Source organism: Lepidochelys kempii, chromosome 2, assembly GCF_965140265.1.
Source record: "Lepidochelys kempii isolate rLepKem1 chromosome 2, rLepKem1.hap2, whole genome shotgun sequence".
Classification (NCBI taxonomy): domain Eukaryota; kingdom Metazoa; phylum Chordata; order Testudines; family Cheloniidae; genus Lepidochelys; species Lepidochelys kempii.
The window spans coordinates 114,313,639-114,341,371 of record NC_133257.1 but is presented as its reverse complement, the minus strand read 5'-3'; the positions used below and the strand labels follow the sequence as shown (position 1 = coordinate 114,341,371).

At 44.3% G+C, this 27,733-nt stretch overlaps 1 protein-coding gene across 4 annotated transcripts in view; it reads right to left on the bottom strand.

The window, feature by feature from the left end:
- The window catches only part of LOC140906997 (uncharacterized), a 49,854-nt gene that overhangs the window by 6,229 nt on the left and 15,892 nt on the right, over positions 1 to 27,733 (bottom strand). The window contains exons 2-3 of one of the 4 annotated variants that reach the window (XM_073332052.1): positions 13,068 to 13,218; positions 2,968 to 3,118 (exon numbers count right to left, since the gene is read on the bottom strand). The exons of 1 other annotated variant lie outside the window; for it this stretch is intronic. In XM_073332052.1, coding sequence (XP_073188153.1) covers positions 13,173 to 13,218 — 46 coding nt within the window. In that variant the 3' untranslated portion in view covers positions 2,968 to 3,118; positions 13,068 to 13,172. Of the gene's footprint in view, positions 1 to 2,967; positions 3,119 to 12,582; positions 13,219 to 27,733 lie in introns of those variants that run through there. 2 more of the 4 variants (XM_073332055.1, XM_073332053.1) reach the window with 2 other exon arrangements.

Below are 27,733 nucleotides of genomic sequence, written 5' to 3'. Positions count from 1 at the left end.
GAGGTGGTTGCGGTTCAGTAGTATGTGAAGTGATCCATGTGTTTGTGACAGGTATGACAATTTGCTACACTATCCTGGATAAACCTTATTGATTTAAGTTTAAGTATTTTAGGACCTCATTACGTTAAAAATGCAAAAGTTTGTGTAATTGTGGAATTCTGTATAACTTGTCCAGGAGACATGACTAATGTAAATCTTAGGAACTGTTTTGAACTTTAAAGGACTCTTTTAAACAATGGACTAAGACAAGACTGAACTGTAAGTTGAGTAGGTTTCCTAAGAAATTCTTGGGAGGAGAGGAATGCGAATGCTCAGCTCTGGACCTAAGTTCCCTCTAAGCTGTGCAGCCACGCAGCTGTGTATTAAGCCCCATACAGGGGCTCAGGGCTGAGATAGGGAGAGGCACCCCTCCCTGCTGGCTCCAGCTCAGATCTGCTGCGGTGGGGAGAGGCACCCCTCCCCACCGGCCGTAGCATAGACCTGTCCCGGACTTGCTTCAGCTGGCGGAGAGGAGCCCCTCCCTTGGCCCAGCCCAGGCCCACCAGAGCTGCAGGGGAGAGGAGCCCCTCCCTTGGCCCAGCCCAGCCCCGCCCCACTGGAGCTGCCATGGCCAGGGAGAGGCACCTCTTCCCAGGCCCCAACCTGCTGCAGTGAGAGAGGGCTGGGGAGAGTCTTCTCTCCCCATCACAGTCCCAGGGCAGCCTGCACCCAAAACCCCTCATCCTCAGCACCATCCTAGAGCCCACCCCAGCCAGAGCCCTCATCCCCCGACACACCAACCCTCTGCCCCAGCCCCGAGCCCCCTCCCACACTCCGAACCTCTCAGCCCCACCCCATGAATTTTGTTATGTGCACCAATATGAAGGTGATATGTCACACATCACCTCCATATTGGTGCACATAACAAAATTCATTCCACACATGGATGTAAAAAATTAGAGGGAACACTGCTCTGGACCTGAACTTTTGAAGCTTCACCCTTGGGAGGAGACCTTTGTCTACACAAGTCCTATTTACATGATCGAAAGGTCCAAATGGCATGAAAGCATGACTCACAGATTCATGGGCTGGGGGTGGTTCTTGTTCTGAGCCAAAGCAGTTATGAAGTTGTAACCAGAGGAAACACCCCTTGATGGGGATTGAAGGACTGTTACCTGACCAGAGCCCTTGTCGCAGTCAGGGGTTATCTCTGGTAAGCTTATTAGCATGCGTGTAGATTCTGTTATTGTTTTCTACGTGTTTTTTCTGTAATGTTTTTACCTTAAGAATAAATGTGCTTGCTGAAAAGAGCTGTGTGGTAACTTAACTGTGGCAGTTACACTGTTTACTATCTTTGTAGAGCAGGGGTTGGCAACCTTTAGCACACAGCCCGTCTGGGTAATCCGCTGGCGGACCGCGAGACATTTTGTTTATGTTGACTGTCCACAGGCAAGGTCCCTGCACAGCTCCCAGTAGCCGTGGTTCGCCGTTCCTGGCCAATGGGAGCTGCAGGAAGCAGCAGCCACTTTCTGCAGCTCCCATTGGCGAACCGCGGCCACTGTGAACTGAAGGAGGCCATGCCTGTGGTTGGTCAATGTAAACAAAATGTCTCGTGGCCCACCAGTGGATTACCCTGATGGGCTGTGTGCTGAAGGTTGCCAACCCCTGCTGTAGAGAAAGGCAAAGCAGGTCTCCTTAGGCAGTCTGACGTTGTTGGGGAGTTCATAGTGTAGGCAGGGAGCTGCACCACCTGGAAATACACCCGTTAGGACAGAGAGATGCATGTCTCCACCCAAGTGAGGTGGTGGCTGGGGAAGCCTAAGAGTGGGTGCCCTTGCTGGACCATAGAGGGGGAATATAGGTGCAGAAAACAGGTGACAAGAAAGGGGGAATGGGACACTAGCTTGCTTAAAGCCATGTCAAGCAAGCCCTTTTCAGTATGAGGTTCTCAAACCTGCTGTCTTTGGCCACCCCATTTCTGACTACAGTTCTCCCCAGGTTTAGATCTACAGCCATGGTTTCCTACTTATTAACAGCTTTAACGTTGGTACCTTTAAAGTGAAAACTTAATTTTTTCTTAAAATGCAGATCTTGACCCTGGAGCTGGGCAAATAATTCATAATGAATTACTCATCAGATAAATATTCCCTCTCTCTCCTTTCTTCCTGAATTATCTACCAACCCATTCTAAATTTCTCCAGTGTATTCGTTTATTTTTAAGTAAATTATTTGATTTTTCATTATTTTCTAATTTTATATCTAACTTATTCATTGAATAATTTATTTGCCAACTTATCTGAAGTTCTTTGAATAAAGCATTTGATTAATACATTTTCCCTCAGCCCCCTACTATAATAGCAAGTTCCATGGGAAAAACTTCCATAGTTGAGACTGAGTTCTTGAAACATGGGCATCAGGCATTAAGCGATGGAAAAGTTAACAAACCCACCTTACACCGGAAGTTTACACCCAATGTCTCTGAATGATGGTTAATTTAGCACAGCCATGATACATTTAGTATGTAATTCTTTAATACCAGTAGCTACCAGTCTCAACAGTTTTATCTTCCTGTATCCCCTTTACAGTACCAGGCCTCTAATGGTGTCATAGCAACTGTGATAAGCTACAGAAGTTTCACAGCTGTGTGGCAGCAATCTGATCACTCTGTTATTGACAGAGACAGAAAAGCCATATGTCTAACTATAAATGTGCTAAGATAGTCATCATTAGCCATGTCTGACACGGTGCTGTTTTTCCTGTTTCTATTTTTCATTTCCCTCTGTGCTATTTACATGTTTTGGTTGCCAGTCTGCTCACTCCCAGTGAGTGCTTGCTGTCACTTCTTTTTTTTACAAATAATTAAAGTGCTAGCATCTCACTGTAGTCCTGGAAAATAGCTCAGCATGCAGAAGCTCATCTGCCTGGATTTAAATCTCCACTGGCAAGAAGCCTTTTCAGTGAGGCATCAGGCAGACTATTGCTACTTACCAGTACTCCAGGTAGATGGAGTGAGCCCTTCATTATTTCCTCCATCAAAATGAAGCTTTTGATCATACATGCAGTGCACCTAAATATTGGAGATGTACATGGAAGGAAAATGGAGCACAGAAAACTTCTGAGTGTGATGCTAGTTCAGATACTGAAACAAAAAATAAATAGTACATTTCGATAAAATGGTACCACATCTTCGCCCTCTCCCCTCCCCTTACCCTCCTCTTTTAAAATCAACACAAGGACGTTAACAATGATGATTCAAATCCTTAGGTTTTTACTCAGTCTTTACTGAAACAAACTTCCACTTAAGCCAATGGGAATGTGCATGTATAAGGAAAAGGACTAAGTAAAAACTGAATATACACTGAGTCAGGACCTCAAAATTTAGCCTGACATTAATTCGCCATTACTAAAGCTGAGGCCCAAGTCAACATGTTGCTATCTAGAACCAGCCCAGAATCTAAATGTCCTCAGATTTCAGAATTGTTTGGGTATGGTCATCCAGATTGGACTACTTTAAAACCAGATCTAAGACACAAAGTTTGAATCTTCCCTAAATTTTGCATTAGTTTAGATCCACTGTCTTGGTTCTGGTCCATCTCTCTAACTTGTTTCATAGAAAATTTTAATGCATATAAAAATCAAGAAACAACATAGTTCTGGCTGCCACATGTGACAAAGTGATGAGACTGGACAGGTGGGCTAGCTCTCTAATCACTGTAACCTCAATTAGTTCACCCAGTGTAGGCTGATTGAACAATTAGTTAATCAGAAGGAGAGGCAGGGGAGATAAGGAACTCATTAGCCCTCGGCTGACTAACCAGATAAAACCCAGGAGGGAAAGGGGGTGGGGGGGACCTAATTAAGGCCAGAATGAAGATGTTCTGTAGAAAATGGTACCTCTCCTCCTAGGGCCCTAGTAAAGAAGGACTGAAAGATGTAGGGATTTAAAAGTCATGTTACACTGTACTTGTGTTGGTGGAAGGGTTTAGACTAAAGTACAGACTGAACACTAAATAAAAGTGGCTCTGAGCAGTTTCAGGGGCATCAGAGGATGAGGAGAGGCTAGCTCCCCATCACAACATATAAAGTATAACTCAATCATATTGCACATACTGTATGTGCTAAAGGTCATATTCTGAGGTGTTTAACTGATCGCAATGTCCCACTGATTTTCAGATAATAGGCATTTCCTCTCTTGGCCTTATCTCACTCGAAAGCATGTTCCATCAACGAACAGCAGTCTGCACATTTGAAAGGAAATACACTGCAGCCCATCCAGGGCTGATGTGGCACCTGGTTGGCTTGTTTTCATATATAAAAGTATCTTCTTCCTCCTGCCCATATGGGTCAGTTAAGAAAAAAAATGGAAAGATAATCTTCTCAACGTGCTCTTCTCTACTTCTGATTTCTCTGCATTTGTCTCTTCCATTTTATGGCAACAGTGCAATGTTGATGCTATACTGCAGTATGTAGCCCAGAATAGAGCTGTCATTTGCAGTTAGTTAACTGAGGTAACAAACACTTTCCTTGCATTTTTTACCACCCAAAGCATTCTGATTAATTTCAGTTGAGCTATTCTTCAACATCTTTTTTTGGATGTTTTCTGGAGCACAGTTGATATGTTTCACATGAGAGATGCCTGCATTTCAGGGTGAGTGAAATGATTCCCATAAGTAGTTTATAAAAGTCCCAACCCTGCCTGGTGCTGGATGCCCTCAGCACCAGTTGAATTTAAGGGTGCTCAGTTAATCACAGGCTGGATGCCCTCAGCACCAGTTGACTTTAAGGGTGCTCAGTTAATCACAGGCTCAGGTCCATGGCACTTTCAGAAGAGAGGCTGTGAAGACCATGTGGGAGATACGTGCATTATTTTTTCTGAAAAGGATGTGTATCTCTGTCCGTTTGTTCACCATTCAGCTCTCTGCTCCATTGGTGCAGAAGGATAACTCAGTCCTTTATAGATTTCCACATCTGCAGGAATGGCTTTAGTTACACCTCAATCACTAGTACGTAACGGAACAATACAGGTTTCAAACCTCTGGAAATCTACTTCAGACCATGCTAGGGGCCCAGCCCTGGCCACTGACGTAGGAAAAGGAGTCATCCAAGTGGAGGAAAATGAGATGAAAAGTTGGGGAGTAGTTAAAAATCTCAGCTCTGAAACAGAGAGAGACGGAGACAGAAGGCAGCAGTGGGGGATGGGGTGTGTGTGTGTGAAGTAAGTTAGATGTGGCATTAGATGAGGTAATATGTATATAGGCCCTTTTGTTTTAACCTGTTCCCTCTCATGATCTTATGAATAAATTTAATTTTGTTTTGAAGAAGCTGTCTGGAGTCACTGCATTTTCATACTGATCACTGAGCGGAGTCGCTGGCAAGTGCCAAACCCAGTTGTTGGAGCTGGTAAGAAAACAACCTTAGTAAATAGGGGTGCTGTAGCCTGGAGACCCAGTCTAAGAGCAAGGTAAGTCACAGGATTGCACCCTGAGAGAAGTGCAAGTGGTTGGCATGGTCCTAGAAGGGGTGCCCTTGAAGAGACTGAGAAAGGGGCCAAAGATACAGTTAGCCCTGAACTGTGACAGAGGCACTGAGATGGGACTTTTCCCTCAGAGCTTTCTGACCATTGCAGTTCCCAGCCTATGACCCTTATGATACCTCCTTTTTCATATCCCAAATGCAGCTGCGGCCATCTTCCTCTCCATCAGCTATTTCCAGCCATTCTTCATGGCAAATAAAGTCTAGCAATGAGCTTGCCACCATTTCTCTTCCCCATCTGCTCTCAGCCTCTGTTTACTCACTAACGTCTCCCTTGTTGAAGCCAAGCCTTGGAGCCATGCCTTTACCACAGAACTGTACCATCCTCCTCAGTACTGCTTTGTCCTTTCCCACTGAGTTACCCAGTTTCCTTTGGAACATGACCCTCCCCCTTGAAGTGGCCCCCTCTCCACACTTCCTCCTCATTTGTTCAAGGACAAATGTTCACACTTTTAAAAATAAGCACTAATGTTTGGGGGGAATGGGGGTTGCCTGAAAATCAGATTATTTCCCCCCTTTAAAACTATCATTTTCAAGGTAAATACCTAAGAGTTTGAGGCAAATTCAAACCATTTTGTCATATTTTTATATATGAAAATGACATTTTTGCCAGGTCACACAACAGTCAGAATTATTTTCACGCAGTTGTCACTGATTGGATAGAGCTGTAATTGTGGTACGTGTGAAACAGAACGTGGGTTGCTGCTCTTATTTTTGAGTTTTGGAGAGGGAGGTTTGTTTTTGTTCTGTTTTGCCCCTGAACACACTTTTACTATCCTTTATCACACTGAAGGAGTGGCATTTTCAACAGGTGTATCCTAAGTCATATGCGCCTTCTTTCTAAAAATAATAACCATCTGTCACGTTTCAGTAAATACTGCAGTATTGTATCATGAATCTAATTATACAGATTCACTGAGGGTGTATGGCTGATTTGCAGATAAAGATTTCATTGAGGTTCAACAAGACCATTACTGAATGCAAGTTAAACAGAAAGGCTTCAGTTCTACAAGCCCTCTGTGTGTGACACTCCCATTCAAGCTAAGCAGGGAGGACTTCCAGGACTGGGCCTAAATAGCTTGTTTGTTTGTTTGTTTATCAGTGGGACTGGTAGCACCACCTAATATTAAGGTTGCCTGACACTTCCCATTATAAGACCCTAGCACAGTTGCCAATAACTTTGCCACATTGAAACTGTTTGGGCTGAAATTTTCCATGCCAGGTGTCTGCCTCAGCCTTAATGTTTTTGGAAAATACCAGTCAAAACAGTTCAGATGTTTCTGAGAATAAGACTAGGGGAAAATATGCTTTTTTCCTATGTTAAAGAATTCCTACAACCTTTCCTTTGACAAGCTCTAGTGCCCCATGCTTTGGAGCAGGGACTTGACATTTGACAGGGGCGTAGGCTTTGTGTCACAGATATTCCTTTTGTTGTAACCCGTGAAAAGCCACTCAAATTTGTCCATTGCTATAAGCCTTATGAAAATCAATTTGCACATGCTCAGGTGGGAGTTGCAAGAGCTTTGTGGCTAAAATCTCAGAAGATTCATCCACACAGGGCATGCTCCAGGATTTTCCTTGCACTTGCAAATCTGGGCTGCTAGTTGGGGCTGGGTCCAGGCAACAGAACTGAAAGCAGGAAATCTGTCTCTCCGATGATCTTAATGCCCCCTGCTGGGTCCAGACAATATGGAGGAAGAAACTGCTTGATTAGCATACAGAGGGGACAAGAACTTGACCAGGAGTGGGGAAAGTCGGGGGAGTGGTTTGGGACAAGAAACACTGGGGAGATTGAGGGCTTGTCTACCCCACAGTGCAGCAATATGAACCAATGGGGTGTAAATTGTAGAGCACTCTAAAGTGTTGCACTCTAGCTGCCCCACATAGTGCCTGCTGACATACTCGAAAAGATAGTTAATATACCTTGATGTAGCCCTGTTTGGAACAGTACTATATTCATGCTCACTTGGAACCTTTCAGACCACATCAGCAGGGTCTACATGGGGGCAGTTAGAATGCAACACTTTAAAGCACTCTGCTCTTTACACCCCCGTGATGCACATTACTGTAGACAAATCCTTATATTAGTAGAGGAGCACAGGCAGGAAGACTGGGACTAGGAGGCAGTGGGGATTGGGGGCAGGGACAGGTGCAAATGGAGGACAGTGGAGGTGGCAGAGAGACAGATTGGATAAGGAGCTGGTAGGAGGGAATTGCTGGATGTGGAAAATGAGATAGGGAATGGGAGTCTAGAGGGGGAGAGTAGGACAAGATGGGCAAGGAGACAGGGACTGGATTGAGAAGCTTAAGAAGTGCAGACTGAGGGTTGGTCTACACTATGGGGTGCGATCAATCTAAGTTACGCAACTTCAACTACATGAATAACGGAGCTGAAGTTGACGTACTTAGATCTACTTACCGTGGTGTCTTCACTGCGGTGTGCCGATGGGAGACGCTCTCCTGTCAATTCCCCTTGCACTTCTCATTGAGCTGGAGTACCGGAGTCCACGCTAGAGCAATCGGCGGTCAATTTATCACGTCTATACTAGACACGATAAATCGTCCCCCGCTGGATCGATTGCTGCCCGTCAATCCGGCCGGTACCGTAGACATGCCTGGTAGACATGTCGGTAGTGTAGACATGAGACTGACTAGGTAAGGAGTATAGAACTGGAATAAGGAGACTGGTGTGGGGAAGAGACCGGACTAGGACCATGGACAGGTTGGTGGGGATGGGGCAGAAGGGATGAAGTTAGGGAGGAGAGGTAGAAGAGTCTGTGCCCATTAGATAATGCTCCCCTCCAGAGTCTGGAATGGAACTTAAGACTCCTGGGTCTCTGCTATCAGCAAATATATGTGAAACCCATTAGTAAAGTATGCAGCTCATCTCCCCCTTAAGCACTGATCCACATAGTAGATTGTTACCTTCTATGGCTATCGGTTACTCAAGAGGAAGAGGTCTGTGTGGGGAATCTAAAGGGTTTAACCCAGGGGTGGACAAACTGTGGCCCGTGGGCCGGATCTGGCCCGCAAGACGTTTTAAGCTGGCCCGCGAGCCTCACCATGCGGCTTGGCTGCGCTCTGGCTGGGGTGCTGGGTTGGGGCTGCACCACATTGCTCGGCCCCGCTCTGGCACTTGGGGCGGGGCGTTGGGCTGGGGCTGCACCACACGACTCAGCCCTTCTGTGGCCGGGGCGCAGAGTTGGGGGGGCTGCACCACATGGCTCCTGGAAGCCATGGTGTGGTCCTGCTCTGGCTCCTATGTACTCCAATGGCAGCTTCAAGGGCAGTGTCTGCAGATGGGGCAGCATGCAGAGTCGCCTGGCCACGGCTCCGCATAGGAGCTGGAGAAGGGACATGCCACTGCTTCTGAGAGCCTCTTGAGATAAGCGCCACTCAGAGCCTGCATCCCCTGAGCCTCTCCCCATGCCCCAACCCCCTGCCCCAGCCCTGATCCCCCTCCCGCCCTCCAAACCCCTTGATTCCAGCCCAGAGCACCTTCCTACACCCCAAACTCCTCATCCCCAGAGCCTGCATCCCCTCTAGAGCCGGCACCCTCTCCCATACCCCAACCCCAATTTTGTGAGCATTCATGGCCCGCCACACAATTTCTATTCCCTGATGTGGCCCTCAGGCCAAAACATTTGCCCACCCCTGCTTTAACTCTACTGATAAGCCATGTGGATGTCAATATGATGCCACATGCTGTAGTTTGGGGGTGTCATAAATATAAAGGGAAGGGTAAACCCCTTTGAAATCCCTCCTGGCCAGGGGAAAGCTCCTCTCACCTGTAAAGGGTTAAGAAGCTAAAGGTAACCTCGCTGGCACCTGACCAAAATGACCAATGAGGAGACAAGATACTTTCAAAAGCTGGGAGGAGGGAGAGAAACAAAGGGTCTGTGTGTCTGTCTATATGCTGGTCTTTGTCGGGGATAGACCAGGAATGGAGTCTTAGAACTTTTAGTAAGTAATCTAGCTAGGTATGTGTTAGATTATGATTTCTTTAAATGGCTGAGAAAAGAATTGTGCTGAATAGAATAACTATTTCTGTCTGTGTATCTTTTTTGTAACTTAAGGTTTTGCCTAGAGGGGTTCTCTATGTTTTTGAATCTAATTACCCTGTAAGATATCTACCATCCTGATTTTACAGGGGGGATTTCTTTATTTCTATTTACTTCTATTTTTATTAAAAGTCTTCTTGTAAGAAACTGAACGCTTTTTCATTGTTCTCAGATCCCAGGGTTTGGGTCTGTGGTCACCTCTGCAAATTGGTGAGGCTTTTTATCCAACATTTCCCAGGAAAGGGGAGGTGCAAGTGTTGGGAGGATTGTTCATTGTTCTTAAGATCCAAGGGTCTGGGTCTGTAGTCACCTAGGCAAATTGGTGAGGCTTTTTACCAAACCTTGTCCAGGAAGTGGGGTGCAAGGTTTTGGGAAGTATTTTGGGGGGAAGGACGCGTCCAAACAGCTCTTCCCCAGTAACCAGTATTAGTTTGGTGGTGGTAGCGGCCAATCCAAGGACGACGGGTGGAATATTTTGTACCTTGGGGAAGTTTTGACCTAAGCTGGTAAAGATAAGCTTAGGAGGTTTTTCATGCAGGTCCCCACATCTGTACCCTAGAGTTCAGAGTGGGGGAGGAACCTTGACAGGGGGATGAGGGAGTTTAGTTTGCATTTTTAAAAACCTAGGAAATGATACACACACATGTAGATGCACATGCTCACACACACACTAAAAGAACATTATTAAGGTTGAAAGTTAGTGCTCACAAGTTAGAAAATGTTAGAATTAAGGTTGTCTGTGCAACCTTATTTTAGCCCCATTGTGCATAAGCATTATGACACAGTCGCCATTTACATAATCACATACTAGCTCTTTATGTGAGCACCATCCCTTCTGTGTTCAGTATGAGGCAGGGGTCCTATGGGGGAAAAATAGCATTTGATCATATAATCAAAGACTGTACCATCATGCATCTGTCCAAAGGGGGCTGAATTAAGATAACACAAGCAACCTTAATTCTGGCATTTCCTAACTTTTGATGGCTAAATTTTGCAACCTAAATAATGTTTTTCACATGGCTTTTAGCTGTGATATATATCTATAAACCCATATAGAAATTAGATTAGATTTATTATTAGATTAGAAATTAGAATTTATTAGATTAGAAATTATTTCCTTCCAATTTACATAGAACCATTCAAATCCAATCTGACTTTATGCATTTGTTAAAAGATTTTCAATCCAGAGTGTATTTGCAATGAGGATTTGAGAAGAAAACTTTTCCCTAAATGCATAGCTGTGTGTGCATTGGGCATTTAGTGACATTCTGCACTGAATTACACCCCAGAAAACCATACTGAAAATCAATGGCATTATTCCAGGTGTAAATCAGGGCTGAATTTGAGTCTTGTTCTACATTATTACTGGCATAAATTTTAGCTTGTCACATCAAGAATCCTCAAATGTGTGTATCTTTGGATTATTTTACATTCAGTGAACATGTGCAGTATTATCTCCAGCATGCTGTGTCAGGGTTATTGTTGTAACCTGACAGTGAGGTTGATGTGAATTAATTTAATACCTATACCTTAGAGTATTGTTTCTTTTCTTTCTCTCCCATTCACCTGCATGAAGTTTTATTGTGCTTTTGAGGAGCCAATGAAAGGTTATCATTTATTAGATAGGGGGAAAACAATCTCTCTGCATTATTAGGCCCAATCTTCTCCTTTTGAAGTCAATGACAAAGCTCCTATTGACTTTAGTGGGGCCAGGACCGAGCCCGTAGCTTTTCTTCTTTTCTTTCTTGGTTGAAATGCAACAACTCAGTGTGTACATGTATCTATTCCTTTCAGTAAGATGAAAATATAGGGCTTCATGAGAGTTCCCATGACCTGTTGTTATACTGTAAGGTTTCTTTGTTTGATGTGGTGGGTACATTATGCCTGATTCGTTACGCCTTTTGATTCTCTTCTAAAATGCACAGGTATAAAGCAGCAGCCTATTGTGTTATTTAGGTTGGCCCCTTGGAAGTTTCATTGTGTGTAAAGGAAATGTATATCTCTGGTGGAGTAAGATCTTGATGAACCTGTATCAAAGGGCTTTCCTAATCCCTCTTTTTAGGAACATAATGTGAATTATATGAAGCAGGTGTGAGTGCAAAAGGTAAAAGTAGGCTGGTTTTACGCTTCCCAGCCTAAAACTACCCACATTCAAGGCTGATATTCATGTACTCTACCACAACAAAACCATTCTGCTAAACATTGAAAACCTCTAAGCCCGGCACTCTGTAGGAAGTTTGAAAGGAGGGTAACAAGCCATATTGGAGGTAGAGGAAGACCAAAAAACAAAACAAGCAAAAGTACATTTCAAATTGGGGCAATTCAAAATAGCTTGTAAATTGAAACCTGTACAATATACTTTCTTCAAACTTGGCAGCAATGTTCACCCTTTGGCTAAATATGGCAACAGTCAGGCCAAACCAATTTTTCACGCCAAAGCAATAGGAAGACAAAAACAAGGTTTATAATGGAAGCTAGTTGCAATCTTAACTATGGAGAAGCTATCATCTTTCTGTAACAATTTTAGAGGTGTTTTGAGGCTTGGTTGGGAAACTTCATATCAGATTATGCTGTGTCAAAAGCAATTAGTAGTAATAATGGTGACTATTTCAATTAGGATAGCAGCCAAAAGCCCTGCTCAGGAATGGGAGCACATTGTTCCCTGGTGCTGTACAAACAACTATGGTCAGATGGTGACTATGATGCACAGCTCCATTTGGAGGCTTATGGAGCTACCACATGTCTAGGGAGTGCCAGAAGTCACTGTGCCTCCTTAAGGTACAATGCCTGACTGAGGCACCTAGTCTGAGTGCCTTAAAGGTTGCAGCTTGGGGTCTCCTCTACATCCACCCAGCTCCTCTGGCCAATGAAAGTGATGGAGCTATAGCCCTGCCTCTTTCTAAGCCCTCCCTGCTCCCTTTGGGATGACTTGTGACAGGGATGCTAGTGGAGAGCAGTCACCACACTCAGGAGAGTGCAGGGACTGCATTTGCTGCATTGCTCTTTGTGGTAGAGGTAAGGGGGGAAAGGATCCTTCAGCTGTGAGCTGCTTCCCCTTCTTCCCCCCACCCCATCTGGTTCTTAAGGATAGTGTGAAGATTCATGGGACTTGAACCTGGGTCTGTGGGAGCTCAGTGCTTTCCACACGACCACCAGAGCCACAGTCAATGTACCCATATATCCTGGGAGACCGGTCGCTGTGGGAAGCGCCAACCATGGTAGAGATGACCGGCAGCTCAAACTAACTAATCCTGATAGCATTCTTGGGCCTTAGGTATGCTACGGATGGGGAACCAGAGAGTATAAGTGATTTGGCCGAGGCCACACAGTGAGTCAGTGTCAAGCCAGGAACTGAATCCACGAGTTCCTTGATCCCAGTGCCAGTCTGGTCTAGCTCGTATCTACAATGAGCAATCAGTGATTTGTCACCTTAAAAATAATTCTTTCTGTTTGGTATGCCTTTTAATATCAAGGCCTGAGGGTCGACTAGCTCACCCTTTGGTGACTGGAGTGCTTCATAATTGTCTTCCTTCACAATCTTTATACTGGCAGTCTGGGAACAGAGGGGTGTTCTATAGGTTAAAATCTCCCATGGTAGGATTATCCATGAAGTTCACATGAACAGGAATTGCAGCACCATGATTCTCTGGAAAGGAGAATTAGGAAGACAGTGTCTGATTATGAGCTGTATAAAAATTAGAGATACAGGGCTCTTACTTTTTCTCCACAGATGAGCATGTGACATGTGGAAGCCATCAAATAGATTTTATGTTTGCACTTCCTCTTCCCTTTCTTACCATCCCAAGCTTTTACAATAAACTCCTCAGATAGTTAAGCTGGCTTGCACAGCATTGTGTGATTTCCCCGCCCCCCACACACATAGAAGTAAGAACAATATTCAAGAGTTGTCTTTGAGGAGAAGCATTCACTGAACCAGTCCACTTGATTTTGAGGTTCTTTTATCTCATTAGCCTCTTACAGAGGATACTTCCCTGGTTTTCTTCCCTTGAAGTGTTGAATGATGCAACCCATGATGGAAATCACAGATGCAGGTTGGTTTAACAGCCCCAGGTATATGGTTACTTCAGTTAGGAAGTTGTTTAGCCACTTTAATGTAACAGGTGGCAAGTGCCAATAACCCTGATTTAAAAATGTAATGTTGACTTTAAACATGATTTAATTTACTAGCTTTTATTTATCAAAAGATTAGACAGATATATTCCCTCCTGAATCAACCATAATTTAATTGAAACCTGAGGGGAGACTCAAAACCAAAAAGTTGACACTCTTAATTTCCCACCTGCTTCTGAGTCTCCAGGTATATTTTTCTATCTGATCTTTTACTATGTACTTAGATTAGATTCCTCAGCAGTGGGTCTTCCTTTGGACTGGGTTTTTACTCACACTGAGCAAAGCCTGGCTCTGAGAGCAGCCCCATTGGAGTCAATGAAATAATAGACATCAACAGGACTCCCTGCAGAGTAAGGCATTACTCCATGTGAACAAGGATCGCAGAATCAAGCCCTTCATGTGTGGAACAAGGCCAAGCATATTGCTAATGTTTAACAAACAATAGTGATCTGTCAGTCAAAATTAGGGGGGAAATAATATGAGCAAGGAGTGTTACAGGGCTCAACTCGTGTGAGTAGTTCTTATTCACATGAGTAGTCCCACTAATGCCAGTTCAAATTCTCTTTGACTTCACTGGGACTAAACCAGTAAGTAAACATTGTGTAATCACTTGCATCGGGGCCTGTAGGGTATGGCCTTTAGGGTCAAGGAGAAGCTCATGCTCAAATGCCTAGTACCATCAGACCTATCCAAAAATAAGACTCTCATTGAGCAGTTCAGATCTAAAATACTGATTAATGAGTTAAATTAAGTATATATCTAAAATTTATTTGTCCAACTTTTTTGCTGGTAGAAGTAGGCAATACGTCACTGAAGTCAGTGGATTTGCACCCTTTGACACCAGCAGAAAAATTGATCACGCCTAGTTCAAATACTGGGACTGATTTGCCTCTCATTTGCCCTATAGTTATGCAAGTATAATTCCATTGACTTCAGTGGAGTTGTTCCTGGTTTACTTTATGTGAGGAGACTTGCTCGCATTGTGTACATTTAACTTGAGTGGCTCACAAAAGTTAGTCAATGGGCCTCATTCTCCACTTGCACCCATGTAAACGGAGGGGACTTCAAAGGAGTTACACTGGTGTCAAACTGATGTGAGTGGTGAACTGGGCCCAGCTTTTTTGGCCTGATCCTATCCTCCCTTACACATTGAAATCAATAGAGTTACCCTTGTATCAAAGCAGATAATGATGAGAGTAGAATCAGGCCCTTCAGCTGCTTTCTGAACAGAACAAAAACAGGGGAGGAAGATGGTTGGGGAAGGGGGAGGTGTAAGCAGCACTCTATGGTTAGAGTAGAAAGTGCAGCAGCAGCTGCAGTACATCATAGTGATTGGCTGCTGACAGAGCAAAGAACTGACACTTTCTTAAGATCAAAGACTCAATCACAAGAGAATTTACTCAGGGCCAAGGGGCCACTATCACAGCCTGCTCCAGTTGTGCAGCTTAGACAAAGTTTTTAAACAGGGGACAGGAGTTCTATAGGGGGCTGGAGGGAGGGCCGGGTCCAGAAGCGAGTTTGGATATTTGAGCATGGACTCCTCTGACCCCAACCAAAGATTTTCATCTCCTGAGACAAAAACTTGAATACTCGGTCTATGTGCTGAGTATTGCCTCATTCTGAGAGGTCACAACCAGTTCTCATCCAACCTCTTTGTTGCAGTTTCTCCCGCTAACAATCCCTGTCCCCACACATCAGCAGCTGCTGTGTTACTGCACATCAGCTCCATGGCTACAAGAATTTGACAGACTCCACTTGTACTGTAAACCCAGTACACTGACAGCCGGTAGTGTGATAGGCAGGCCTTCACCATTACCAGCGGGTTATAGCATCTCTTAGCAACACACCTAGAGCTTGGAATATGGAAGTCCTTAAGATGGTTTCAAATCCTGATTTCTGGGTATTATTGGATTGTGAATCTCAGAGGCATTATGTTGTTTGCTTCCCAAAATGCATTCCAGATGACAGTTCTGGCCTCATATACCATGCTTTTTAATATTGAGGCCCGAGAGTCAAGATCACCTTGAGAGATCCAATTTCTTCATTTCCTCCCCTTCCAAAGAGGCCCCTACCACTCTTCCCCCTTCTCTCTTCATTTTTCTGAAGGGTCCAGTTCTGTGAGGTGCTGAGTGCCCTCAACTTCCATGGGAATTGAGAGCACTCAGCACTGTATAGGAGGTGCATAGCAACTTTCAACATCGGGCCCCCACTCCCCCCAAAAAAGACCTACACTATTATCACCACTCCCAGCCTCATCACATGGGCTGGAAAGTGGGTGTTATATTTGAACATCTCTAGGACCAGTTCACCAGACAGCCATTCAGATAAATAGTGGGAGTTTGGATGTTGGAGTAACGTCAGTGGGCTCTTCATGAGCAGAGCTTTAAACTAGGTCTGATGGGGGCAAGAGACAAAAGCCACAGGTAAGTCCAGAATATGGAGACCTGGGTGAAGGGTCAGAATCTGGGGGGAACATGAGCAATCATAGCAGAGACAAAGGAGAGATGAGGGCATACAGAAGGGAAATATAATGAACATCGCAGATGTCTGTATACTATTTCAAGATGTATGGGGAATAAGCGGAAGAACGAGAAACACTAATGAATAATCACAATTACAAAACGATTGGCATCACAGAGACTTGGAGGGATAAGTCACATGACTGGAATATTGGTTCAGCTTGTTCAGAAGGACTGGCAGGGAAAAAAGGAGGGTGGTGTTGCCTTGTAGATCAATGATATATACACGTGCACTGAAGTCGAGATAGAAGTGGGAGGCAGACCTGTTGAAAGTCTTTGGGTAAGGAGAAAAGGGGTAAAAAGAAGAGTGATGTCATGGTAGGTGTTTATTATAGATGATTTCACCAGGCAAAAGAGGTGGATGAGGCTTTTTTAAAAACAATTAACAAAATCATCTAAAGCACAGGATTTGGTGGTGATGGGGGACTTCAACTACCCACACATCTGTTGGGAAAATAATACAGCAGAGCACAGATTATTCAACAAGTTCTTGGAATGCATTGAAGACAACTTTTTATTATAGAAGGTGGAGAAAGCAACTAGGGGAGAGTCTGTTTTAGATTTGATTCAGACAAACAGGGAGGAACTCATTGCAAATTTGAAGGTGGAAGGCAGCTTGGGTGAAAGTGACCACAGAAAACACATCAATGGCTGAAGTATTAAATGCCCTTTTTGTTTCAGTTTTCATCAAAAAGGTAAGCAACGATCAGACAACTATCATAGTGAACATCAGTGTAAATGATGGCTGAATCGATCCAAGGCTAAAATAGGGAAAGAACAAGTAAAGAGTTACATTAACAAGGTAGATTTCGTCAAATACATCCTAGAATACTTAAGAAACTGGCTGAAGAGATCTCTGAGCCATTAGCCATTATCTTTGAGAACTTATGGAGGATGAGAGAGGTCCCAGAGGACTGGAAAAGGGCAAATATAGCACCTAGCTATAAAAAGTAATTGTAATAACTGGTGTGGTATCACACTTTTATCTGTCTCAAACAAAGTATTGTGTAAGATCATAGTCCAGCATATATCAAGAGGCAGTTAGCATTCTCAGAAAGAGCAAGCTGGTTTTCGGAAAGGGTGCGGATACATAGATCAGTTCTTCACTCTACGAAACATAATAGAACAATGTTTAGAATGACAATAGCAACTCTACATAAACTTCATAGACTTTGAGAAGGCTTTTGATAGCATTCACAGGACCAGTCTATGGCACATTCTGCAGGCATATGGAATCCCCCTCTGTATAATCAACATCATCAAAAGCTTCTATTCCAACTTTACATGCAGTGTTGATCACAGTGAGCTCAGTTTTGAAGTTGGAACAAGAGTACATCGGGGTGTGTCACGTCTGCAATCCTCTTCAACATTGCCACTGACTGTGTAATGCAGCGTACAACAGAAGACATGCCGAGAGGCATTAAATGAACACCTTTCTCACCCCTTGAAGACCTGGACTTCACAGATGATCTCACTCTCCTATCACATACCCAACACCATATATAAGAAAAAACAACTCGACTCAACACATTCACCCAGCAAATTGGACTGAAAATCAACCGCAGTAAGACCTTTAATATTGCCTCACCATCACCTGTACGAATAGAAGATCATGTTCTCACCAATGTAGAAATATTCACATGCTTGGGCAGCACCATCAGCCAGGACGGTGGAACAAGCCAGGACATCTAGAAGAGAATCAGTGAAGCCAGGAACACCTTCAGGAGCGTAAATGCAGTCTGGAAATCATCAAAATACAACACCAAAACCAAACTCAAGATTTATCAGAGCTGCATCCTTTCAACACTACTTTACAGTGCAGAATGCTGGAGAAAGTATGACATGTCCAAACTGTCTTCATTCCATACAACCTGCCTCAGAAAAATCCTCCGTATCTTTTGGCCCAGGACAATCTCAAACCAAGATCTACTGACAGAGGACAGCCAAGAAAATATGAGCACCGTCATTACCAGGATGCGCTGGAGATGGACTGGCCATGTGCTTCAGATGAAAACTGATTCCATCACCAGGGTATCACTAAGATGGACACCTGAAGGCAAGCAAAAATGAGGCCACCCAAAAACGACGCAGTGAAGAGCTGTGGAAGTGGAGCTGAAAAACCTGGGGCACAGCTGGGGAACCATTGAAAGACTTGCCAGAAACAGACAGGAGTGGAGAAGTTTCGTCATTGCCCTAAATGCCAGAGGCATAATGGGAACATGATGATGATGATGATCGACAACCCTGGGAATTATAGACCAATCAGCTTAACCTCAGTACCCACACCAAGCAAATAATGGAGCAAATAATCAATATGTAAGCACCTAGAAGAAAATAAGGTGGAAAATAACAGTCAACATGGATTTGTAAAGAACAAATCATTTCAAACCAACCTAATATCCTTCTTTGACAGGATAACAAGCCTTATGGATAGGAGGAAACATAGATGTGATATATCTCAACTTTAGTAAGGCTTTTGGTACTGTCTCACATGACCTTCTCATAAGCATAGTAGGGAAGTATAGCCTAGATAAACCTGCTATAAGGGGTGGGTGGCTGCACAACTCGTATGAAAGCCATATTTAATAGTTATCAATGGTTCAGTCAAGCTGGAAGGGCATATCAAGTGTGGTCTTGCAGGGATCTGTCCTGGATCCAGTTCTATTCAATATCTTCATAAATGACTTGGATAATGGGACAGAGAGGATACTTGTAAAGTTTGCGGATGATACCAAGCTGGAGAGGATGCAAGAGCTATGGAGGACAGGATTACTGTTCAAAATGATCTTGACAAACTGGAGAAATGGTCTGAAATGAAGAAAATGAAATTCAATAAGGACAAGTGCAAAGTACCACTTAGGAAGGAATAATCATTTGCATGAATACAAAATAGGAAATGACTGCCTACAAACTAAATACAAGTCAACAATGTAATGCTGTTGCAAAAAAAAGCAAACATAATTCTGGGATGTATTAGCAGGAGTATTGTAAACAAGACACAAGAAGTAATTTTTCCATGCTACTCAGCACTGGCCTGAACTAGAGTATTGTGCCCAAGTCTGGGCACCACACTTCAAGAAAGATGTGAACAAATTGGAGGAAGTCCAAAGGAGAGCAACAAAAGTTATTAAAGGTCTAGAAAACAAGATCCACAAGGAAAGATTAAAAACAAAAAATTAGGTTTGTTTAGCCTGGAGGAGAAACAATTTGGGGGGGGGGGGGAGACACATGAAAGTAGTTTTAAAATATGTAAAAGGTTGTTATAAAGAGGAGGGTGATAAATTGTTCTCCTTCTCTACTAAGGACAGGACAAGAAGTAATGGGTTTAAACTGCAGCAAAGGAGATTTAGATTAGACCTTAGGAAAAATTGCCTACTGTAAGGGCAGTTAGCTACTGGAATAAATTACCTATGGAAGTTGTGGAATCTCCACCACTGGAGGTTTTTAAGAACAGGTTCGACAAACCTGTTGTCAGGGGTGACCTAGAAAATACTTAGTCCAGCCTCAGTGCAGGGATTGGACTAGATAACCTATGGAGGTCTCTTCCAGTCCTACATTTCTATGATTCTAGGATTCATAATGACTGTACTGGTTAAATGGTTGCCTCAGAACATGTCAACTTTCCAACTGCTCTAAAGTATAAATCTCTGGAATAAAATCATCCCCATCGGTAGTTTTGTTTATCGATTAGATAAATGTATAAAGTGTTTTATAGCGTTTGTGATGAAAGGCACTGCATAAGTGGAGGTAGTATAAATGTAGGCACTGTATAAATGAATTAGTAGTAATAGTATTATTTATTTTAATTAGAGTAACACCCTCCATTTGGGCTCTGTGAGGCACAGTGCAGGACAGAAAGCAATCTGACCTCTAATGAATTTACATGCCAGAAATTGGTGTTCTTAGAAAGCAGCAGTCAGCAATGCCTGAAATATCCAGGGGATCAGATGTTACTGGTCTGTGAAGTCAACTGGACCCACCCAGCGAGATTGCTGGCACTATCCCATGAAAAAAGCCCACCACTCTCCCAGCAAGCACATTGTAATTACGTCCGCATCAGTACATTGCTAATCATTTTAAAGGCACTGTTTCTTCAACAGCATTTTCTGCTGATTGCTCTTCTATAAATGTGTGGAGAGAAAGTTGCTCAAATATATTTATATCCATGGGCTGTTACTAGCTCACGAAAGCTTATGCTCAAATAAATTTGTTGGTCTCTAAGGTGCCACAAGTCCTCCTTTTCTTTATTCACAGAGGTTCCTGTAAAAGGTCCCTTGATATCTTCAGTCACCAAATTAAAATGCAAAATAAAATGGTTCCTTAGCCAAACTCCAAGCTGGTGTAAGTGGGTGCACCAAAACGTATGTTGGTGTGCCTTCAAAATGGAGATTTCCCAATGTATTGGTTGTATGTGTATGGGTCAGGAGAGGAGCCACAAGGAGTCAGTCAGATGAAAAATGGGTTGGAACAGACAAACCGCTGCACTCTGTGGCACCGTCTGAGAAATGGACATCATGGGGCAAATTGGGAGTGCAAGTTGAAGATGCCATCAGGTCACTATATAGCTTTGCAGGGGACAAGTGGAGAATGGGTTGCTGTTAGGCCAATATATTTTTGTCCTGTTGATAATCAGATAACAGCTAAAATGTAGAGTACAGATACTGTGTTGTCAACAATTTCAATGTTAATTCTCAAAAAGAAAAGGAGGACTTGTGGCACCTTAGAGACTAACAAATTTATTTGAGCATAAGCTTTCATGAGCTACAGCTCAATTCTGTCATAGAACTGTTTACCCAATCTTGCTATGGTTTTGACACCTCCCCCCACCCCGGCAGAGTACGTTTATGTGAGGTTATTGTGAAGCGTGCCAATCATCTTTTTTATATGTTCCTAAATTTGCTATAGTGAAACTAATGCAAATATACCACCTGGATGTAAGGTAGGCTCCAAGAGTAGCTATACTTGTGTGATAAATGGAGCGTTTTCATTTTTCTTCAAGCAGTTTTCACCCCACACAGAGAATCCACCTGAAGCCTATGTACCATTTATGTGCCATTTCAGCCCTATCCTGAAGCTTACCTAGGACTTAGGTGATGCAGAACCCTGAGGTGGGCTCTCTGCATCAGGTGAATTTCACTCTTCGGGTTTATATTCAGTATTTTATTTAGAAATACAAACAAGGTGATAAACTGACTTTGAACATGACCAGACAAACATCAGTGGGGTCAGTTTTGTATTTTTTGTCTGGCTACGTTCAAAGCAACCAACTCTATTTAAAATACTTTCTTCCATCTATTTAAAAAAGGTGCCCAAAGTAGCCAGATCATTGCCACTTGCGAGCATTCTGTAGAAAGAAAATGGGATCACTAAAACCTCTCTGCCTGATGTTCAGACAGAATCTCCGTGTGCCTGTGTTCTCTTTTGTTGCCTGCACCCATCTGCTGCCCTAGGAAAAACTGATGTAGAAATAAAAATAGACACTTGCAGATTAATGGCCAGATTCTGACACACTTATTCACATTGAGCAGTTCTTTACTTCACAAGCTGTGTCACTGAAACTAATGGGACTTTTTACAAAGTGAGGTATAAAAGGTGGCAAAATCTGGCCCTATATCTTAAACAATATCTCATGTTTCATTTTGCCACACAGGGCATTTAAGCTGCTACTCACCAGAGATCAAACTAAAAACATACCGAGATGCTGATAACTATAACAAACTTGATGCTCACACTGAACAAAGCTTAGGGTGACATCCTGGTAAACTCCATTAAATCAAGCGTTGAAGTAATTTACTGCTTGACTAAGAAGAGCGTAGAGTTCCTAATCATGGAGAGAGATCCTCAGCTGGTGTACATTATCCTCACACCACATGAAGCTCCACTCTACCCATTTACACCAGCTGAGGATCTGTCCCTATATCGCTTTTAAGATCTACCTAATAGTTTGTTCTTACCAGGTTTGGGGATGGTTAACAATACTTTCTCAAGTCATGCACTAATGTCTGGGACAGTAATAGTCAGGGCTGTATATTAAAAAGAAGAATGAAGAGGTCAGAGTTAAAACATTTCTAAATGAAATTCCAATTCAGCATTATAATAATCCTCATAAAATACTGCATATGAAAATTGAAAAGCCTCGTAACTTGTAAGACTGGCCTAGATCCAGAAGTCAGGAGATTCTTTCATTAAATGCTACTTAATGTTCACACGGTGTTTGCTACACCGGACATCTGTACAGCAGTGTTAGGTCAACCAAGCTCATGCTGTTATTCTAAGTGAAGGGTGAAAAAATTAAGCTTGACCTGTATTATAAAACATTGACTTTAAAGGTCTGCTGCTTCCTGTAAAGAGAGTGTTTTTGTAATTTTACGAAATCTAATCTCCTGAAGGTGCCCTGCTGGGTTCTGCAGCTGACATCATGTTTGTCTGAGCTTTAACAGATTCAACAGAGCTAGCATGAATTAAAGCAATTTACAACCAACTGTCTTTTTTGGTGTACAGCTGTGGAAAGGACACACAGAGGTGAAGTTCACAGCTCTGTGGTGATTTTGGTTGTGCAAACTTTGTTAGAAATAAAATAAAAGTACAAACGTTTCTTAAACTGAAAAGATAGGTGCTAAACAGAGTGCATTTGCAATTATTTTGTTACCTGTGAAATCATACAACTATGTGCCCTAAGAATGGTCCTTTCAGAATAGGGTTGAGATTCATCAGAAGGCAGCGTGGGGAAGCTTGCTTATGGTACGGTATCTGTGCTGATGAACAGATACCTAAACCCCACTCCTCAACTGTCAGTGTGTTGCCTTCACACTTTTAGATTATAAAAAAAAACTCAAACCACACCCTCACAAATTTCCACATGGAGGAGGAATGTGACGGGATATACCAGACCCTCTGAGGCACCCTGCTGGAGGCCTCGTGGCTCTGCCACACCCTGCCCCAAAAAAGGACAGTGGAGAGGGTCCTCCAAGCTGCCTAGATTGACTGTGTGGGACACAGCCAATCAGGGCCAAGTAGCCTAGTATAAGAAAAGCTGTAGGGCCATAAGGAGGTCAGTTCCTTGCTAGAGCTGAAGGAGTGTGGCTGGCTGATGAGGTAGTGTTTCCAGAAGCTAGGGAGAGCAAGAAGGAGCCCTGAGCTGGAGCTGGTTACAGGGACTCCATCAGGGCAAGGCCCTGATGTAAGGGTGAAGATAGCACAGGGCCATGGGGAAGTGGTCCAGGGAATTACAGCAGAAGAGATACCACCAAGTATCGCATCCAGCTCTTTGTTAGTCTCTAACGTGACACAAGTACCTTATCCACTAGCCACCAGGGGAAGTGGCCTGGACAGAGAGCCGCCCCCCCCCCCCCCGGGTGGAGAACTGAACTACAGTGGCCCAACTGGAGAGCTGTAGCCAGGAAGCCCCAAGAGAGTGAAGACATTGTCCCTCCTCTGGAGACAATCAGAGAGAGATAGTGTGTGCAGGCGCACATTCGGCCAAGGGGGCCCTCACAAGAGGTGAGTGCACCCTGTTACAGGATATTACCATGATTGCACATGCAAATCAAGCAATTGCACAAGCAAATCAGGTAACTGCACTTACAAATGGATAGGTGCCTAAATTTCCATTTGCACAAATTATCATCTCCTTTGGATACAGAAGGGAAGTTGCACTTGCAAAGGTAGTCATGAACGCTTTTGCTCGTAGACCTAAGGCTTACACTTTTTTTTTTTTAGTATTTATTAAAAAGGAAAAGAATATAAACTATATCTCCATGTTTATCAAGAAATTGTTCCCTCTTAGAAAATTATCTCTTTTCTTATTATCGATACACTGGGATTGGCCCCCACTCCTCCAGTTGGTGAAATTCATGCCTCTTCACAGTGCTGGCACAAGCCTACGCCATACACCCCTAAAATCCCTATTCAGCCCTCAAATCAAGGACTAAATGGGAATTAAGTGGTGCATGGATCTTATGCTAGCACTATGCTCAAGGGTGAATTTCACGCAGTATGAATACATTCAAACTGCAGAATCAGTGCAGGCATATTAATGTGAAAACCATACTCGCGTAAGAGTGAACAGAACTGAAAAGTATGGATAAACATATAGTCAGATCAGAAGTGTCATTAGAAATCTATAGGAACAGCATAATGTAGCCATTAACTTTTGTTGTAACTATCACATAAGAATATTCACATTTCATTAAACTTTCTTTTTTTAAAATATATCTCTTGAAATACTCACAATGTGTTTTTGGGAAAACTTTTGTTCCTGAAGATCTAGGCCCAGATTCACTGAAGCTGTCACAGACAATTGTTTACAAAAGCTCAGTACAGTCCAGGGAAATGGAAATATTCATCCAGGGACAAGGCAGGTAATGTCACTTTGCAGTTATCAAGTTACCAGTGCTAGCTCTTGCTACCACCCCATACATTCCTTTGCAAATTTGAAAGTCCCCTTCCTGTTTGCTCAGTGATGCATGCAGTGGTCTCAGCACATCTTTCCAGATGGCCATGCCTGCTCCATGCACCAGGCGATCCCCCACTTGGAGCAATTCCAAGCTGCTGGACATCAGCATTTGGGGTGAGGAGGCTGTCCAGTCCCAGTTCTGCTCTAGCCATAGGAATTATGATACCTACGGACAGATTTCATAATGCATGATAGAAGAAGGCAATGACTGGGACACACTGCAGTGTAGGATAAAAGTGAAGGAGCTGCAGAATGCCTACCACAAGGTGCAGGAGGCAAACTGCCACTCCAGTGCTGCGTCCACGAGCTGCCGGCTCTACAAAGAGCTGGATGAGATACTTGGTGGCGACCCCACCTCCACTGTGGATACTTCGTTGGCTTGCATGCCAGTCAAGAGTGGACTGAGCCAGGAGGAGGAAATCTTGGACGAGGATCTGGAGGGGGACCCAGAGGTAGAGGATGACTTGGAGGTCAGAGATGCATGCAGCCAGAAGCTCTTTTCTACCCCAGAGGAGCCTAGCCAGTCACAGCAGTCAGATCTTGGCGAAACACAAACAGGAGAGGAGACCCCTGGTAAGTGGATCTGATTTTGGGAATTGCTGAAGCGAGTTGTTGGGGCCAGGAGGATTGCAGAAAGCAGGCTTGTCTCCCACTGTATGCCTAGTCTGAGCGGCAGAACAGGCTGTTGATAGACTCCCTCAGTTCATGGGAATCTCCCTCAGAGATCTCCAGGCAACTCTTGTGGAGATACTGGGCAATCCACTTCTGCAGGTTCTTCAGCAGAGCTGCTTTGTTTCTTGCCATATTAATGGTAACTTTCCCACGCCACTGTGCTGTCACGGAGTGTGTATGTGGGGGGACCATTACTGCACACAAGTGAGCCACATAGGGGCCAGGGTGGAAGCTGCAGGCTTGGAGAAGACCCTCCCTTGATTCCCTGTTCTCCCTCAGCAGCGAGATATCTTCCATAGTGAACACTGCCTGTGGAAAATGTGGGGACAGGAATGATTATCAGGTACCCCCTACAGTGCTGGCTCTCCCCAAGATCCATGTGTCCAGTGTACAGCAGGGTCCAGGAAGAGTGATTTACCCTGCCCCTGTGGCTACTCACCATTTTGGGGGTCTTGTGGCTCATGTGTGCTAGCCTGGGGTCAGCCAGTTAGTGACAGGTGTGCGAGTACTGGCTGTGTTTTAAAGCTCTGAATCAGTGTTGTAAACAATACTGCTTCTGTAAAATGTTGCATTTAAACTTCACAGAGATGACCATGGGAGCCCAGCCTCCCTCTTTGTTATCGGTGGCAGAATGGCTGCGCAGAATTAGAAAGCGGCCAAGAAGAACTAAGGAGGACTTTCTCCGTGAGGTTATGATGCACTCCGCCACCGAGAAACAGGAATTGAAGGAGTGGCAGGACAGCAAGAAGAGGGACTGAAAGGAGAATGCGGCACACCAGAAAGAAGCCCCGGAGCAGCTTTTAAACATTATGGAGCACCAAGTGAACACGGTCCAGGTGATACTAGCTCTTCATACCGAGCAGCTCCAAGCCCACCCTCCCCTGCAGCCACTGTCACAAAACACTTTCCCATGCGCCCCCTCCCCCACCCCCAACACAATGTTATCAACCTCCTGGCTCCAGTCTCTACCCACAACATTCCAGTCCTCCGTCTTCACAGTCCAGCACTGTGGACTCCCACTACCGACTGCACTTAACACCCATCCCTCTGCAATTTGGCCCTGCTGAAGTATAGCACCCTCTGCACTATACTCCAAAGGAGAAGGTTGGGTATGATCCCTGGACATACACAAAGCTGTAGCTGTCCCGGGACCCCTCCTCCTCTGGAGACCTTCTCTTCCCCCATCCCCCTCCCCCTCCTTGCTGATGCATTTTTTCATTTGACTCTCTCCTCCGATTGTTGTCTTTTAATAAAAGGATTGTGTTTGTTTGAAAGCAATCTTTATTCTATTAAGGCCCCTTCTTGCATCATGTGCACCATTCACCTCCTAGCATCACAAGCACTGCAGTCCCAGGTATAGCAACAAATATTAGTGGCTTTCAGCTTCACATTGCTGCCTCAAGGCATCCCTGATCCTTATGGCCCATGCTGTGCCCCTCTAATAGCCCTGGTCTCTGGCTGTTCAAACTCAGCCTCCAGTCGCTGAGCCTCTGAGGTCCAGCCCTGAGTGAAGCTTTCACCCTTCCCTTCATAAATATGGAGCATACAGAATGCGGCTATAAGCATAGGAATATTGTCATCGGCCTTGTCCAGCTTCCCATACAGGCATCGCCAGCGGGCTTTTAAACAGCCGAATGCATACGCAACAGTCATTCTGCACTTGCTCAGCCTCTTGTTAAAACGTTCCTTGCTGCTGTCAAGTTGCCCCGTGTATGGCTTCATAAGCCACGGCATTAAGGGGTAGGCAGGGTTTCCCAGGATCACAATGGGCATTTCAACTTCCCCTATAGTGATCTTCTGGTCTGGGAAGAAAGTCCCTGCTCTTGCAGCTTCTTGAACAGGCTGGTGATCTGAAAGATGCATGTGTCATGCACATTTCCGGACCAGCCTGCATCAATGTCTGTGAAACGCCCATGGTGATCCACAAGCACCTGGAAAGCCATTGAGAAATACCCCTGGCGATTAATGTACTCTGTGGCTAGATGGTCTGGTGCCAGAATTGGAATGTGCGTGCCATCTATCGCCCCTCCACAGTTAGGGAAGCCCATCTGTGCAAAGCCATCCGCAATGTCATGCACGTTGCCCAGTGTCACGGTCTTTCGCAGCAGGATGCGATTAATGGCCCTGCACACTTCCATCAACATGACTCCAACGGTCGACTTTCCCACTCTGAACTGGTTAGTGACTGATCGGTAGCAGTCTGGAGTAGCCAGCTTCCACAGTGCAATCGCCACGCGCTTCACCAGCAACAGGGCAGCTCTCATCCTCATGTCCTTGCGCTGCAGGGCTGGGGCGAGCTCATCACACAGTCCCATGAATGTGGCTTTCCTCATGTGAAAGTTCTGCAGCCACTGCTCGTCATCCCAGACGTGTATCATGATGTG